Source organism: Hippocampus comes, unplaced genomic scaffold (genome assembly GCF_001891065.2).
Source record: "Hippocampus comes isolate QL1 unplaced genomic scaffold, H_comes_QL1_v1.1 scaffold249, whole genome shotgun sequence".
NCBI classification, from domain to species: Eukaryota; Metazoa; Chordata; class Actinopteri; order Syngnathiformes; family Syngnathidae; genus Hippocampus; species Hippocampus comes.
In genome coordinates this window covers 1,270,084-1,286,695 of record NW_017805035.1, presented here as the reverse complement: position 1 = coordinate 1,286,695, position 16,612 = coordinate 1,270,084, and the positions used below count along the sequence as shown (strand labels likewise).

At 42.7% G+C, this 16,612-nt stretch overlaps 2 protein-coding genes across 3 annotated transcripts; one reads left to right on the top strand and one right to left on the bottom strand.

Moving 5' to 3' along the window:
• Positions 1-317: 317 nt before the first annotated feature.
• Positions 318-8,516, bottom strand: lsr (lipolysis stimulated lipoprotein receptor). 2 transcript variants are annotated; one of them, XM_019863807.1, is made up of 11 exons: positions 8,308-8,516; positions 6,196-6,525; positions 5,677-5,796; positions 5,157-5,213; positions 3,465-3,611; positions 3,056-3,259; positions 2,912-2,971; positions 2,654-2,770; positions 1,822-2,116; positions 1,113-1,557; positions 318-805 (listed from the first exon to the last, which is right to left on the bottom strand). In XM_019863807.1, exons 1-11 carry the CDS (start codon positions 8,351-8,353, stop codon positions 770-772), a joined length of 1,857 nt encoding a protein of 618 aa, XP_019719366.1. In that variant the 5' UTR covers positions 8,354-8,516; the 3' UTR covers positions 318-769. The 2 variants fall into 2 exon arrangements, with proteins under 2 accessions (XP_019719366.1, XP_019719367.1); XM_019863808.1 differs by lacking the exon at positions 5,157-5,213 and having other exon boundaries at positions 8,308-8,515.
• A 1,604-nt stretch (positions 8,517-10,120) lies between these two features.
• On the top strand, positions 10,121-13,371 carry LOC109512105 (spindle assembly checkpoint kinase). Its single transcript, XM_019863608.1, has 5 exons — positions 10,121-10,218; positions 10,984-11,156; positions 11,327-11,465; positions 11,814-11,921; positions 12,901-13,371. The coding sequence occupies exons 2-5, from the start codon at positions 11,011-11,013 to the stop codon at positions 13,354-13,356; spliced, it is 849 nt and encodes a 282-aa protein (XP_019719167.1). The 5' UTR covers positions 10,121-10,218; positions 10,984-11,010; the 3' UTR covers positions 13,357-13,371.
• Positions 13,372-16,612: the final 3,241 nt, after the last annotated feature.

The following is a 16,612-nucleotide window of genomic DNA, read 5'->3' as shown; positions in this document are numbered from 1 at the left end:
AAACTATGCAAAACACAGTGAGAGTTTATCCTTTGGGGAAGAAAATCTTTTCAGCTCAGGAGCCACGTTTGACACTGGAAAATAGATGGATGGGCCATGTTATTCAAAAATAAGGGATGTAAAATGTTGACATAAAACAGATTTTTTAAGTACAAATAATATAAAATGCACATTATATTTACACAATTTATATTTTTTATTTGATTTGTTGGGAGTATTCTACAAGAAAATGTCCTTAGAGGTGACAATAAAGCCAAGTATACAATAGAGTACGGTGATGGCGCCCTCTAGTGGTTGAAAATGCCACCAAGCATAAATGGCCGAGCGGGACAGAGGTTTTATTTGTGAAAGACGTTTTTTTCCATCACGTGATGAACATTTACAAGGTCAGCTGTACATGTTTTTAAAATTGAAAAATTCATATAGAAAGTAGCAAAGTACATATAAAAAAAGTTCTCAAAAATGTATGCTAAAAATCCCTCTAAATTGATATTGCAACTAAATAAAACCATGTGAGTAAAACCAACATCTACACTTTTGTACAGTTGAAGGCACTTGTGGTAGCCACAATGTTTCATAAAGCACATAAAATTACACTTTGTGCATCTCTCACACACTCATATACATTTATATTCAATTTGCGACAAGGTTTCGAAGGCAAGTTAAAAAAAAAAGATTCAAGATAGCAAATTAGTGAAATAAAAACTGTACAATCTCAACATTTACTTGTTTTTTGGGGGGGACAGCGGTGCTTCCTGTTGTGGGTGTCTCACACCACCAGGCTCTCTCGGCTCACAGCTCCATTCTGGAAGGAAGGGGAGAAAAAAAAAAATTTGCGATAAAACCATAAACATTGTCCAAAAATGAACACCTTTTACATGGCAAAATCTGAAAGAGGAGCTCTGGAATTCACACAAAATGGTTGCTTGAAACCAAAATGGCTGACTTGGGACAGGGGGTCCTTGAGAGTTATTTCGGGGTCCTCTTATGATAGACATGTCCCCTCAATATTGTGCCAATGGAAGTCAACTGCAAGCCTTTTTTTTTTTTAACTTTCCAACGTGGGGTGCTACTGACTAAATTTTGTTGGGGCTGTCAGAGCTGTTCCTCACCTTGCGCAGGTTGCTTTTCTTAGACGACGTCATGCTCTCGTCGTCGCTGTAGGGCGGCGGTAGAGCGCTAGGTCCCGAAGGCGGGTTCAGAGGCAGCGGCGGGGGTCCCCGGGGGGGCGGGGCCCTGCCTCGGTCAGAACGCTCCCCGTCACTCTCCAGTCGGTCTCGGCTGCGAGCCCTCTGCTGCTCCCCCAGCCTCTTCCTCTCCATGGCCTCTCTCAGGAAGCTGTCGTCGTAGTCGTCTCTTCTGTCGCGGCCGCCGCCCGGTCGCCGGTCCCTCTCCAGGTCCATCAGATCGTCGCGACTGCGGCTTCGCCGCCCTGGAAGGGCGCCATACCCTCCTCCGCCTGCCCCTCTTCGGTTGTCATCCGGGGAGTAGTCGCGGCGTCTGCGGTCGTCTCGGTCATAGCCAGCGCGACCGCTGCTGCTCCACTCGTCGTCAGAGCTGAAGATTGGTTAGTTTTAGCATGTCATTCACGATTCACTGAATAAGTTCATCGATTTAATGTATCATTCGTGATTGGTTTTTTTGTTTGTGGCTTCTTTAGTTACATTTTGGGGAAATCAGCAGAAACCCCACAAACATTAAAAAGTAAAGCTCATTTTGAATAAGTTCACAGTGTCATATGAATTTTCTATGAAATCAAGCGGTGAGGATGCGGGGAATGATTAAAATCAAATTGATCACATTTCAAGAGCGGTGACTCACCCTCTCCTGCCTCGGTGCTCATCCGGACGTCGGTGCGGCGGGTAGTCGTCGCGGCCATAGCGGCGTCCGATGTCGTCCAGGTTTTCCATGGAGCGGGCCCGGGCCCGGTCACCCATGTAGCCTCGGCGCGCCGGCTCATTCGGGCGGCGGTGCACGTGTTGTGACACGCTGCTGATGGTGCTCATGCCCTCGTCGTCGTCGTACACGGTGGACAATGCTGGCGGTTGCGGGCGACCGCCGCGGGATCGTGGGTCGGCGTTGTCGTGCAGCGAAGTCACCTCGCTCACGTTGTCCACTGAGAACAGGCCACAAAAAATTAACTTGAAACCTACACACACTAGGTTCACATCCTCTCGAGAGCCAACATTTGACGAGATGCATTTTTTATATTTCGGATGCAGCATTATTCCATCGATTAATCGGATAAAAAAATGATTTTGCACCAATAAACAAAATATGCAAGTTAGGTATTGTATTATTGTTATCAACTTGGTTTTTCCATCCTCACATTCCACACTAAAATATCTGTGACTGCATACACCATTAAAAGGTGAGGCCTGGCCTAGTCAGTGACGTGGGAGTCAGCGGATGAGACCGTAGACTTGGTGTTGTATAATGTTAGTGCATGTGGAAAAAAAATGATCCCTACGAAGCTTGCTTGCGTCCCTTTTTTTTCCTAATTGAATTATGCGAGTCATTCGACTAATTGTTTCAGTATATCTTCAGTATTTATTGTACATCCCAACGTGATGCAAAGACATGTAAATATAAACATGTATAAACATCCGAGTCATCCATCTTGCAATTAATGTGTGCATGGCGGGTGACTCACAGCGATGGTGGTTGGCGGGTCTGGACGGGTCCAGGTTGGCGAGCTCTCGCTCCATGTAGTAAATGGCACGCGTGGCGTTGCCTTCAGGGTCCACCTGGATGCGATAGCCGCTCCGAGCTGGAGTTGACAACATTTGTTGAGGAAATGAAAAATAGCCGACAGTATTTCCAGAAAAAAAAACAGGAATTGAAACAATACACACACAACTTTTTGGCATCTTTGAAATGAACTATTCACATCGTCTTTCTGTTGACTTACTATGGTCGCCACCGCCGCCGTCTTGGTCGTGCAGCAGAGGCACTTGGGAACCATGACCAACTGCATGCAAACAATAAAATTCCAAATTAAATTAAACACGAACTGGAAATGACTTTATATATTATGTCCCCCCCACCCCCTCACCGGAGCTAGCGCCGTCGAACTCGCGCCCGTAGCCGTTCTGTGAGGGCGGGACGCCGACGCCGTTGGGCAGAGGGAGCAGCGGCATGGCGGGCTGGTGGACGAGCGGCCCGCTGTAGGCCGGCTGGGCGTACATGCTGGGTGCGTACACGGTGGTGGCGTACTGGTTGGCCATGCCCTTCTTCACCGCCTTACCCGCCTCATACACTGCGGCACCAGAGAGACGTCATGATCAACTAATGTCATCGATCATGTCCTACCCTGAAAGCATGGGTTGTATTTTTTCCCCTTGTGGAACCACAGCACTCTTATTTTTCACCAAGATGGTGAATTGCCTTTTTTCAGTTACACAAATACCGCCCCAACTATTTGTATTCAAGCAAATGAAAAGTCCATTTTGCCAAGTACTCACGTGCCCGCGGGCAGCAGCATCGGTCGGGGCAGCAGGGGCAGCTGACGTAGCAGCAGCACGTGTGCGGACAACACTGACACCAGCAGATGCCGATCAGCATCAGCAGCAGCAGAAAGCCCAACACCACGACCACCACCAGCAGCCAATCTGGACATTAAAAATAATAATAATAATAAGTAAATACATGGGAATCATGATTATTCGCTAAATAGGAACCATTATGACCATTTATGTCAAGTGAAACTGCAGTTTGGAACAAAAAAAAAGGACATTGATAGAGAAATGGATACAAGTGGCTGGCTCCCAGTTCAGGGTGTCGCCCCGCCTCCTGCCCGATTACAGCTGGGATAGGCTCCAGCATGCCAGCGACCTTTCTTGAACATGGCAAATGTTTCATTTACTCTGATACTTTTGAGAGTAACAACTTATTACTGACATTTTCATATCCAGCTGCATGTTTTTCCGAACAGTCTTGCCAGTAACACATGGTACTTCGGTTACAAAAGAAACCTTTTGAGGAAAACTGAAATGATACATTATGACAACATCGCTTCCTTCTGGATTCAGTTTGTTTGTGGCCCCCACCCCCAAGTGAGTGAATTATTTTTTTTTTTTCATAAAAAGAAGCTTCTGTGTATTACCTCCTGAACACCTGTATCGGCTATGGTTGGTGTTCATTTTTCTGAAGTGGACAGCAAACATTGTGACAAACTGTATCAAGCCGCGTATTAGAGGGACAGCTCCTATTTGAGGAAATCCAACACCGCCCTTGCAGTTTATGAAAAACACATGACCTACTACATCATACTTTGCTGTGCTTGGCAGAGGCAAACATGTAGCATTTTTGCGTCCCAAGAACCACAAGGCTAATTGTCAAACGTCTGCTATCCAACCTGAGATAAACAACATTTCTCCTGGCAAACTGGCTGAGCCTGTTTATGTGAGGCATGACACAACTAGAGCGCTGCAAAGATAAACAAAATAAAGCGGGGAAAAGAAACGCTACAGAGCGTTACGGCATCGTTTCAGAAAGATGAAATAGACGATTGCGGAAAGATTGAAAAAAAAAGATGACTGATCAGAAGACAAACGGGTATTTTGCGACACGCATTTTGGCCTTGTTCTCAGTAAAAGAAAAAAAATGCACTCGGTCACGGAAATCATTTGAACATGTTGATAAAACTTCCTTTGCTAACCTTACTTTGTTTCCATAACATAGGAAGGACATCGTGGTTCCTCCAGCTGAAGCCAAGTTCAATCAAATATTAAGCCTTTTTATTCCCAGACTTTTTTTTTTAACTTACATTTGAAATTTAATTCAAGCCCAATTTCAACTCTGTGCCCAAGGTCCCATGTTGTCCAAAGTTAGCACCGTATATAAATGACATGGATCTCCTGTTAGCAATGCCGATTAAAACCACATCACTGTTTTGTTCCCTCCGCTGTCGTGATTGCACGATGTTACCATGAGTCGGTCTATAAATTCTTTTTATTTTTTTAAAAAGAATGTTACTTCACGTTGGCATTTGAGACCGTTTACGATCACAAAATCCTACTTCTGTGTCAACAGTTTTTTTGTTCCTCATTTTTAAAAGACTGATTTAAGATATTTTATCGTCAACTGAGGCGTTACTTTTGACTGAGGATCTAGTAGCACTCAAACCAGTCACACTAAGAGGGCTTTTGTACTACCTTCCATAACCAGTAAGTCAATGCCGGGCAGCAGGTCAGTAGTATCTGACTTTCTCTCTGCGAAAGAAAGATAAAGCCACAATTACTAGATCGTGTGCGCTCTTGGGACGATCACACCTGCCCACGCTGCGTTTTAGCTGTAAAATACGACGACGACGCATGGCCAAATCCATCAACATTTGCTCTACTTTTATCCGTAAATCCAGACGCTTTCTGAGTTTCTGCGAACCTGATCGATTAATTGACGCGGCTCACACCTTTTCTCCTATGAGTGTATTTTGGTCGGATCACACCTGCCCACGCTGCGTTTTAGCTGTAAAACACGACGACGGCGACGCATGGCCAAATCCATCAATATTTGCTCTACTTTTATCCGTAAATCCGGACGTTTTCTGAGTTTCTGCGAACCTGATCGATTAATTGACGCGGCTCACACCTTTTCTCCTATTAGTGTATTTTGGTCGGGGTACAGCAAAGGGAAGAGAAGGCCAGTAGTAAGAAGCAGTTGATTGGCGTTTACCCAAGACAATGAGCTCGGTGTAGTCCTCGCCATTGCCTGAGAGGTCCTGCGAGGAGATGACAGAGCACACGTAGACCCCGCTGTCGCCCCACGCCGTCTGTGCAATGTTCAGGTCAGCATCTGGCAGTGAGAACACAAGAAAAGAAGTTGAGGAAAACACATGTTAGCTAGTGGCAGACAAAGCGAGGACGCTTCTGGCAAACGTGACTGTTGGAGGTTCATAGGATCAGAAAAATGCACTGCCGTCGACCTGTTGTCTCTTCGGGGAATTTAATAATTTTAGGGAAAAAAAAATCCATGTTCACGTAAATCTAAAAAAATGAAATATGAAATCTGAAGACGGAATTTTTTTCCCCACCATAATTAAACTGCAGGTTATTTTTTAATGTTTATTATTAGGCCAATGCAAAACATTTTTGCTTCACGCTTAATAAGGAACAATAGAATTCCATTATCAACATTTTGTTCAGTATGTCATTGCACCTGCTGAAAGAAGAATGTGTTGCGTCTCGCACTCACTGTTGATGATGCTGATCTTGCGTCCTTGGTACTCGCTGCCCAACGTCACGGCACTGCCCTGCTTGGAGGCCACGATGCGCACCGTGCGCTGGCTGTCGGCGCACTCGATGTTGGGGTCGTAGTTGGGGTTATTCTGCGACAGGATGTTGTCGGCGCTGCTGGGGTTGAGCGCCGCCTGCACCGGGTCGCGGCAGTACGACTTGTAGCGCCACGTGACCACCGGCGGCTGCGAGGCGGTGGTCTGGAAGTTGCAGGTGAGCGTGACGGGCTGGAACAGGATGACCACATAGCGCTTCACCGGGCTGCTCACCGACACGGCCAGGGCTGACTCTAGAATGACATGAAGTAAAAAGGATACAAACGGTTTGCAGGGAAGTGATAAACGTGTATGGTGCTCCCACCACGGTCTGATACAAAAACTTTCAATGTGACTTATTCAGATGCCTTTTGTTGCTGTTTTTCATTTTCGTTCTCTTAATCATAGATGATACTAAACACAAAAGATTACATTAAATAATAGTTTAATAGTCACATGGGCGTAATAGCAGAATTGTAGTTAAAAAAACGTCAGTGCAGTGCTGTTCAAGCAATAATTTTTCCAATGTCAGAGGTTTTAGAGCCCGAGGCGGCCTGAATCAAGTCAAAAGCGTCCACCTTCAAATGTCACGTGGTGTTGAGTTCTTCATGACTAGTATCACCATGAGCCATTGATGAGTCACCTACTTTGTCATCCCTTCGTACTCGAGAGTAATTACGCTTAATGGAGACATATTACTCATTAGCAAGTTGGCTTCCTGCTTCTATTAACTAACAGATGGAGAGCCCTGAGTGTAGAAAATAAGCGAGAGCCCAAGACAATTAAAGCACTTTGGTGGCGCGCCGACGTATCAGCACTAAATCATTCTGAAGTTGCTGTCTCTGACCACCTAAAATGTATCCTAGCAATAAAAAAAAAAAAAGTCAGCTAACTGCTACCTAACAACATAAACAAGGAGCTACAATTAAATTAGGACTGGTGATGATGATACCATGTTGGGAAGGTGGTAGAAGGTCAGAAACGTTCTACATATCCTGGTTTGGTTTACAACACGAATGTAGTGTCTGAATATCACTGCAAATAGGTGGATCAAACCATTTCAGAAGAGAGAGGGCATTGCTGTTAAAATATTAAGTTCCAACAAAATTCTGCATGGTCACGCATTTCTCTCGCTTGTTTAATTAAAAAGGACAGACAAAAAAAAAATTCTTAAATTTTAGTGGTGCTGGTCTTCAATTTAGGGGGGCTCCAGCACCCCCCAAAAATTGGTTAGAAAAGCCCATTGTCCCCAGTTTGATTAAAATCCATTTTGGAAGAAATATGGCAACTATGAAGAGAGATGTGACAGGATTCATTTTACACAGAATGTTCATATTAAGATCCATTAAGTGATGTGGTTTATTGATATCATTGGTAAACCCAAATTTATCAAGATCGACTTTGTAGGTGTCACTCTACAGCAGCAACTACTCTAAGTCAATATTGAGGATGTTGATAAATGAATCATGGAGTGTCTCTATAACTGAACCTATTTCATCAACAGGGTGCTTACATACATGAATGAAAGATGATTAAAAAATTGACAACAACAAATGTGAATAACATCTCAAGAATTACTTTAGTTCCATTATTTTATTGTGAAGAGACTTGGTAGGACACCCTGTTTTTTCAAATTGGTGATGTATTACCGTAGATTGAGAGCTGACAGTAGGTACGATATACCTGCAAGAAATAAACCACTAATACCACAATAAGTAAAAAAAGTCGGTGTGGGCTTCAACTGACATGATGGGCAATCGGTTGTTTTACAACCGAATTAAGATATGTGCGCCATTTTGTACACCCAAAATGAATCCGCTGCCTTTTTTTTTTTTCTTAGATGAACGCAATACTTCAAGGGACAAATGAAGCTCCTTGAAACCTCTCGTTATCTGGATTGAAAACACCACAAACGGTCATTAAAACGCAGTTAATGTATCCAAATTGGACAAAAAAAACAATGTGAGTAGAAAGAACATGTCCACCGTCTGAGGCGGAAGCGGGCCCACCCAGTCGACGCGAAAACTCTTTCTTACCTGTCGCCAGAGTCGCGGCGATAAATAACACCCAAAATATCTTCATTCCGCCGCCGCCCTCCGCGAATCACTCGTTGAATCTTGTTTGTTAATCACAACTTTATCAGAACAACTAATTTACATAGTGCTCTAACCGTAAACTTTCCCTTTAGACCGGAGCGTCAATCCCATTTTGTGACGTCCCGAGTTTCGCTAAGGAGGTAAGTACCTGAACGCACCACGCAGGTGTAAGTTCAGACATGTTGCGAAACACGGAGGGGAGGACACGTGATTTAAACGTATTTTCTGGAAAGCGACGACTAATTTAAAGGAATACTAAACAAATAAGAACATAAGTATAATAATATAAAATACAAAGTCATTGGTTAAGCAACACCATGTTCTAAATACGGACGTAAATGGACACTAAACCGAGTTGCTCTCCCCTACCTCTATAAGTGGTACGTGCCATTTGGCGATAAGGTGTTCATTAATGTTCAACAGCCTCTCGGAGTTTCTATGAAAATTCGAGCATGTTTTTCGAAACTATTCACATTAGTTGAAGATAATGATAATAGTTGACAGTTCATACTTTACATGTACTTTAAAGGTAGTTCCTGGGAGAATGGGTCGTTGAACGAAAAAAAAACCATATATATCTCTCTCTCTCTCTCTCTCTCTCTCTCCCTCTCTTCTCCTCCTCTTCTCTTTTTTCTCTCTCTCTCTCTCTCTCTCTCTCTCTCTTCCCGGCCTTCTTATGTGGAGTTTTTACATGTTCTCCCTGTACCTGCGTGGGTTTTCTCTGGGTACTCCGGTTTCCTCCCACATTCCAAAATCATGCGTTGCTGATCAATGGAACACTAAATTTTTCCTAGTTATGAGTGTGAGCTCGAATGGTCGTTCATCTATGTCTGCCCTGCGATTGGCTGGCAACCAATTCAGGTTGTACCCCACCTGCTGTCCGAAGACAGCTGGGATAGGCTCCAGTTTGCCAGCGACCCTTGTGAGGATAAGGGGATTAGAAAATGGATAAATGGATGGATATTTGAAGTACACATTTCCTTAAAGTACCACAGAATGCAATGAAACTGACAGTCACCACATTGGTATTTGCTGACCTACAGTGGAAGTAAATTAGTCAGACAGAAACCAGGGGATCATTTCCTTAAATTTAAGAGGGAGTTTTAAAAACAAAATCTCATTTTGTTTCATTTGCTAAAACGCCCAGTCTAAACCCAATAAATGTTCGATCAGGTGAGGAAAACAAATCATCCCTTTCTACCTCCATCTTTTACCTGTAATTAGATTAAGAACCCCTCATGCCTGAGGAAAAACAACTGATCAGAGAAACAAGATGTAGCAGACGAGGTGTCAATATTTACAGTGCTCTGAGAGTGAATTAAATGAAATGAATTACAAAAGAAAAAGTTTATTTCCACCCCTCTGTTCAATAATGGGACATTATTTCAAATTGACAGTGCAGAAAATGCCCACACGCAAATTAATTTTGGGGCTATGAGCTTTAATGACACTTGGGCCTGTTTATGCCCTGTTCAATTTGTTATAAATAGACCAGGGATGTCCAAAGTCGGTCCTCATGGGCCACTATCTTCCCTGTTTTCGAGCTCTCTCAGGAGCAACACACCTGATTCAAATAATCAGTGTCGTTCGAATGCTGCTTCACAGCTGGCCGATCATCTGAATCAGGTGTGTTGCAGCCGGGAGAGCTGGAAAACAGGCAGGACGGCGGCCTTCCAGGCCCGGAGCTGGACATGCCTGAAGTAGACTTTTATACGGTTGTCAGAAAGTCAGTCAGGCCGGGACAGGCCCGCCCGCCCGCCTCGAGGGAGGCGTGGTACGAAGCCAAGCAAGTATGATAAAAGAGCTATGTCGATTCGTGTTCAGACCTGATGCCTCCACTCTGCCTCAACGGTAAGAAGACCGAATCTATGTTTACGTTACACCAGCGGAATGTTGACTTGATAGATAATTTATCCCAATTTTATTCATTCTTAACATGCAGGTTATATTTAGCATATTTTGTAATTGCTGGTGGTTTTTCCGGTTTGAGAGTGTTTTCTTTGTAATCTGACCATGCCCATTTTGGTTAACACACGTTCAAATCGAAGTCGAATGTCTTACATTCAAAGGCAGGGGGAAAATTGTCTTTTTTTATGATCCCGGAGAAAAGGTGGAAAAGAGCAAGCGACGTTCGTCGATGACAGTGGCGCTCCCCAACCAGGAATGCTTATTTACACTCATTTCATCACACGCTGTTCGCTTTTAGTCTTGATGAGCAGATGCATTTTGATGAATTCGCATTGCTGCATTTCCTTGAAAGAACAGATCAGAATCAAGACTCTTTCACACAGGCAAAAGTAAAAATTTTAGGGGTCATGATCCAGACACTCCCAAATCTGCATTCTGGGAAAGATTAAAAAAAAAATAGTCTGCAAGAGGGACTCAAGTTTATAACATTCAAGAGGTGTGCCTCAAGGCTCAATATTAGATCCACTACATTTCTCCATTTCCTGTACCCAGAGAATTATCAGTAGTTCTCCACACTGACCATGTTTGTCCGTTAAGTAAACTTTACAAACAGTGGAGACAGTTTTGCTTGATATCCCATTATTTTGGATCTCAAAAGGTCTTGCAGATGTACCTAATGATATGAACTGTGTGTGTGAATACTGGCAGCCATTACCGCTGACAAAGGTAGCCTGGATGGCGTACTCCACCGGAACTCTGGCACAAGGCTGCTTCGGCAAGGTTTACCGAGAGAAGTACAACGACACCTGGGCGGCCATCAAGAAGGTTCCTCAGCACCTCATCAGCAGGAAGGACCTGGAGAGAGAGTGCGAAGTGTACAAGTGGGTATTAGGCTAAGTAAACTATTGTGCAGGAAATTCAAACCACTCACCCTTGGACAGCCAAGGAAACAGGCTCACAAGCAGTCGTTTCACACCATTGCAAACCAATAAAAACAAATCATAAAGTGATTTTGTCGTCATATGTCTGTTTTCGTTGCATTTTTTCATAGCAAAGCCAATCACCCAAATATCGTCAGACTGCTGGGCAACATCAACCTGAAAGACGGCAAATGGATTATTCCACTGGAGTTCATCTTCGGAGAGGACCTGGAAACTACCATTTTTAAGTCAGCAAAATCCAAAATACAGGTGAGCAAGGGAACCAACTGGCGCCATCCAGTTCAAGAGACGCAACTAATATTACAGGTCTCTTGTCTGGTGGACTGAATTAAAGAAAAGAGCGGGCCGTGTGTAGCCCTCAGACCATACTTTAACCTCCTTGATCTAATTATTAGTCCTCAGAAGTTTAGTTTTTGATTTGAAGGGAAAAACCAAAAGGAAAAGAAGACAACGAAGTTTTGTTTTTGACTGCACCATGCTAATTCCACACAATGCAAATTCATTCACGCCTGAGGGAGGAAAAGCCGGTTTTGGAATTGACACCTGTTTGAAACGTTTCAGCCTTTTCATGATTTTTTTTGTTTGTTTATTTTACAGCTGACTCCAACGAATAGAGGCAAAATCATTTTGGGCATGTGTGAGGGGCTTCTGCACCTCCACTCTAAAGATATTGTCCATCAAGATCTCAAGCCTGAAAACATCATGGTGGGTACACGCGTTAAGTGTTAAAATGACTGACGGTTGAGATAGTGTAGGCTACCTAGATGATCTGAATGATTTAAGATTATTGTAAAAAGGAACAAGCATACAATAAAGGAAGAGAAATACACAGTAGTAGCTTCAAGAATACTTCTGAGTTGATTTAAATCAAATCATGCACAGTTCACTAAACATGGCTTGCGGTTACTACAGTGGACAGCTTATGTTATCAGGTGACATGTTATCATTATTGGTGCATGAAAGGGTTAATCAAATGAGAACCATCCATTCCAACCGCAATCATATTCGACAGTCTTGTGAGTCATTAGGCAGTTTCAAGCAAGTCACAAAATATCGCTGACAGGCAGAATCCTCGCATCTTCAAAACCACTGCTTTGCCCCCGCCTCCCCAGAAAAAAAAAGTAATTTATTACACTGTCATTGATTATGTTACAGGCATGCCACCCATTGAAAGGTTCAAAACTTAATGCAAAAGAAACAAAACCCTCCAACACGACTGTGGTGATGTCATCTTCCCGAAATCTTTTTCAAAGGTCTTCAAACCATGAACAGTACGAGAAAAAAAAAAGATGCAGTGACTAAACAGTATTAGATGGAAATTATTTCCCATGCAAATTTTGGTGGTTGATAGGCTTAAGGTAGTCAACTGGTCTATTTGCAGATTTTTTTTCTTTGAAAGATATAGTGTTACCTCGTCTTGAAAATGCCTTAAGGTTTTTTTTTTTTCCCAGCATTGAGCCATCTCTCAAATAAATTCCATTATTACAGAACCAATACAGGTTTGGACCAAGAAAAGTAATCACGCTTGCGATGAAAATAAATCTGCATATTTTGTTTGTAATTGTTTAAAAAGAAACAGTCGTTCATGAATAAATGCAAATGCTTTAAACTTAAAATTTAATACAAGTTAACTATACAGTGATGCTTTGAGAACCCGCACCACTCACCGTTTCTCCACCTCCAGGTGGAACACAACACCAACCGAGCCGTGATCATCGACCTGGGTCTGGCCAAGTTCTTCCGGCGCGGCCTCAACTCGGCCGTGGACATGGGAAACGAGGCCTACTCAGCCCCCGAGGTGCTGCAGCGCCACAGCCAACGGGACCAGCGCTCGGACGTGTGGGCCATGGGCAAGATCATCGCCGAGCTTTGCGCCCGCGTTCGGCTGCACACGCCCAGCGTCTGCCCAGCCAAGATCCGGGAGGTGATGCGCGACCAGCCCTACTGCCAGGCCGTATGTCGGATGGTGGAAAGCAATCCTGCCCTGAGGGCCTCCATGGTGGGCATCATCAGTGACATGAGGAGGGCTGGCGGAGGTCTGGGACGCTTCACTCCGCCGCAGAGAAGGATCAGGAACCGGTCAGCGTCACCGGGCCGAAGAGGTCCATCTCCGTTCAACAAAGAGCGGCGAGGTAGATAACGAGTCAATGGAAAATGTTCTTACCATCTTCCTACTCATGTTGTAGTATACGGCAGCAGAACACCCTTTGTAAGAATCTCTGCCATCTAGTGGTAAATTGTGATATTGCAATTTAACTAGTTAACACCTGCATACCTGAAAAAAACAAAAAGGTTAAAGGTAACTTTAAAGAGGTTAATCCAGTGATTCTTTCACATACCACTAGAGGGAATATTGCAATTTAACTAGTTAACACCTGCATACCTGGAAAAAAAACAAAGGTTAAAGGTAACTTTAAAAGGTTAATCCAGTGATTCTTTCACATACCAGTTAAACTTCTGCCCCGCAGCCCCAGGCAACCCCGGTCACTCTCCCCACAGAGGATCCAAGCGCTGGTCCCCGCGGCCGGTGGCGGCGATGCAATGAAGTTGACCAAGGACATGATGAAGATGGGCTTGTTCCAGGAAGCTGCCCGCGACCTGCCGTGCCAGCTGCCCGCCACCGGCCGGGTGATGGTGCGCCGCTTCGAGGAGAAGAACGGCGAGGTGGAAACGTGGGCGCAGAAAGAAGTGGTCATGCGCGACGGCAAAATAATTAAGTATAATGACGTCACCTACAACAGCTCATAGAATTTTTCTCAGGCAGAAAAAAAATACCCCACAATAAACACATTGAGTGTATCGGCCTAAAAAACATTGAACTTAATGTGACTTCTAAAAATGTAAATGTACAACTGTTGAATGTTTCATCCTTTTTTACAATTTGAGTTTCTCGAACAAGGACCTGAATGGCAGAAGTCACCACAGTCGGTTGACACATCAAAATTTCCAGACATATTTAGGGAAGATCAAAGTAAGATTATAGTGCATTTTATGTTGATTCAGAAAATGTCAGTCCCAAAGCCCAATATCCTGTAACTTTTTGTGAGTAGTGTTTGACTGTAAAGAAGACTGTTTGTTTACCTTCTTGGGAGAGCAAACACAAGCTAGCCTGTGCAGACCTGAGCATATGTTTTAATACAGTTGTAATAGGACACCAGGAAATGGCTTCTGAAAGCATTCTAACATGCTTGCTGAAACTACAAATTACCACCCGTGACTGTGAACCAGTCGCAAACTTGCATAGTTGCGAAGAGAAATTCTGTTTGCCAGACTTTTTTTTTTTTTTTAACTTTTACTCAGTAATTTAGATGATTTTGAGTGATTTCTGCTCAATACAGGACTGTATTTCTCTTTCATGTTTGTTTCTTGGGTACACGTATGCCCTTTTTCAGCCCTTTGTGTCATTGCTGAGTTAATACGTTAAGTATACAATGCAAATTTAAAAGTATGTGAAAAGCACAAATGGAGCAAAACTGTGTTGTTTTTTTTTTTTTTTGCCAAGCTAATTACTAGCTATCAAGCTAGTAGCTAGCTACTTGCTCTCTCGCAAGAGGGAGAGATACTAGGATTACATTTGCTAATGTCAACTTTTGGAATTTTTAACGACAGTGAACCATGACATATTGACAGTTTGACATCAAACTGAAAATCGTTTTGGCGCCATCCTGTGGCATCATGGTGCCAAAAATTTTGAATTGGCTTGAGTATATTTATATTATATATATATATATATATATTTTTTTTTTTAGAGTGCTTTGCCACCAACTGAGGCCATCTATGTTCAATTATAAACCATTTTTGGGGGTTGGGGGGGGTGGCAATTCCATTACAACTAGATTGCTGATAAAACAGTTTTTTTATGTTGAATCTAAAATGTGATTGTATTTCAACTTTGTGGAGCACTTTGAGTCTTCAGTGAAAACTGTGAAATAAAACATTTGTTCAACAGTTGCATAATTACTCCACCCTCCATACAGCATTTGAATAATCGATTTATTACACAATTTAAGGCCACTCGAGTGTGTTGAACACACACACACTCACATACACGAGCAGAGCTAACAGTACCCCGGTCCAGTACTAACCTGCAATGTAACAAAGAAAAAAAAAGTTACACTAAAAATCCGGACACTTTTTACAGTGCACTGACCTGCTAATATGCGGAGTGGCTTCAATATGCTGCCAAGTCGAAATCAATTGATCACAACCCATGAATGAAAAGTTGTAGAAAGCATTTTTTCATACCAATCTTAAGGTCCATGCACTAGGAGGCTCGTCATCTCTAATAGGGCAATTCTAATACTCGCAGCACAGACTTCTCAGCACAACTGGTGTACCTCATTAGTGACATGTAGTCATCATAATAATACTCCCTACTTCTTATACTAGTGCACTATATTGTTACTCGTGAAGGAGAAGAGCATGGACCTCAGGATGGATATCCGAGATATCAAACGGCTTTACCTTGTAGGACTAGTACTGCACAAACATCAACTTGGGTAGTCTACTAGTGCGCCTCATTGAGCATCCTAGCACATGGAACTTAAGATGGATATCAAGGATAAGGAAAAAAAAAAGTTTAATTGTGTACTAACAGGCCCAAAGTGGTATGAGTTGAAGTTCATTTAAAAAAAAAAAAAACAACTCATAAAGACTGTTTCATTACTGCAATGAATTGTATTACTAGTGAGGACAATGAGCATACGAGTAAAGAGACCTTCAGCTGGACATCAAGGAAATAGAATAAATGCTGAAAGAACTTTCCATAATAGCTGGTATACATACTCCGTACCTCCCAGATTCTCTTTGGTCGGTGGCTTCCTGAGACGCTGATTACAACATTGTGGATTAATATTCAGATTACAATGATCTTGTATAAGAACACTCGTGTATGTTTGATGTCTCTGCTTGGTGGATGTAAAGACAAAGAGAACGTGGTGGACATTTACTGCATGAAAGGAAGGAGAGCTGTGCAGTATTTGTCACCGCCAGGTGCAAAAGTTGTTTTTTTTGTCCCTCAATCAGAAAATCCAAAAATATTTTCTTAGCATTTTGGAAAAATTACAATATTTTGTTTTTGCGTGTTGGGAGAAGAAGCACATTTTTTTTCTTCAAGTTTATAAAAGTAAAAAATAAAATAAAAATAAAAAAGTATTCTTGAAAGGCAAAAAAAGTCAAAAATTAAATGATTCCAACTAAGACTTAATTTTGAGTTAGTGATTTTTTTGTTGAAAGGGTGTCACGCAAGAGAAATGAGGAATTTCCTAATGTAACTTCATTCGTGATGAAAAATGTTGATTTAGATTTTTGAAGTTTTATTGGAGAGACTGATGATGAAAACAGTTTTTAATGTGTTGGTTCTGAACGAGTAGCGTGGTATTTTATTTCATTATTAT

What these genes read in the sequence shown, in the direction of transcription:
- lsr (XM_019863807.1), bottom strand. Translation starts at nt 8,353, where the DNA reads ATGAAGATATTTTGGGTGTTATTTATCGCCGCGACTCTGGCGACAG. An exon ending in CAAGATCAGCATCATCAACA is followed by an intron (nt 5,797 to 6,195) that starts GTGAGTGCGAGA and finishes TCTCACTGCCAG; the next exon opens with ATGCTGACCTGAACATTGCA. An exon ending in CACCGAGCTCATTGTCTTGG is followed by an intron (nt 5,214 to 5,676) that starts GTAAACGCCAAT and finishes TTTCTTTCGCAG; the next exon opens with AGAGAAAGTCAGATACTACT.
- LOC109512105 (XM_019863608.1), top strand. Translation starts at nt 11,011, where the DNA reads ATGGCGTACTCCACCGGAACTCTGGCACAAGGCTGCTTCGGCAAGGTT. An exon ending in CAGCAAAATCCAAAATACAG is followed by an intron (nt 11,466 to 11,813) that starts GTGAGCAAGGGA and finishes TTTATTTTACAG; the next exon opens with CTGACTCCAACGAATAGAGG. An exon ending in TCAAGCCTGAAAACATCATG is followed by an intron (nt 11,922 to 12,900) that starts GTGGGTACACGC and finishes CTCCACCTCCAG; the next exon opens with GTGGAACACAACACCAACCG.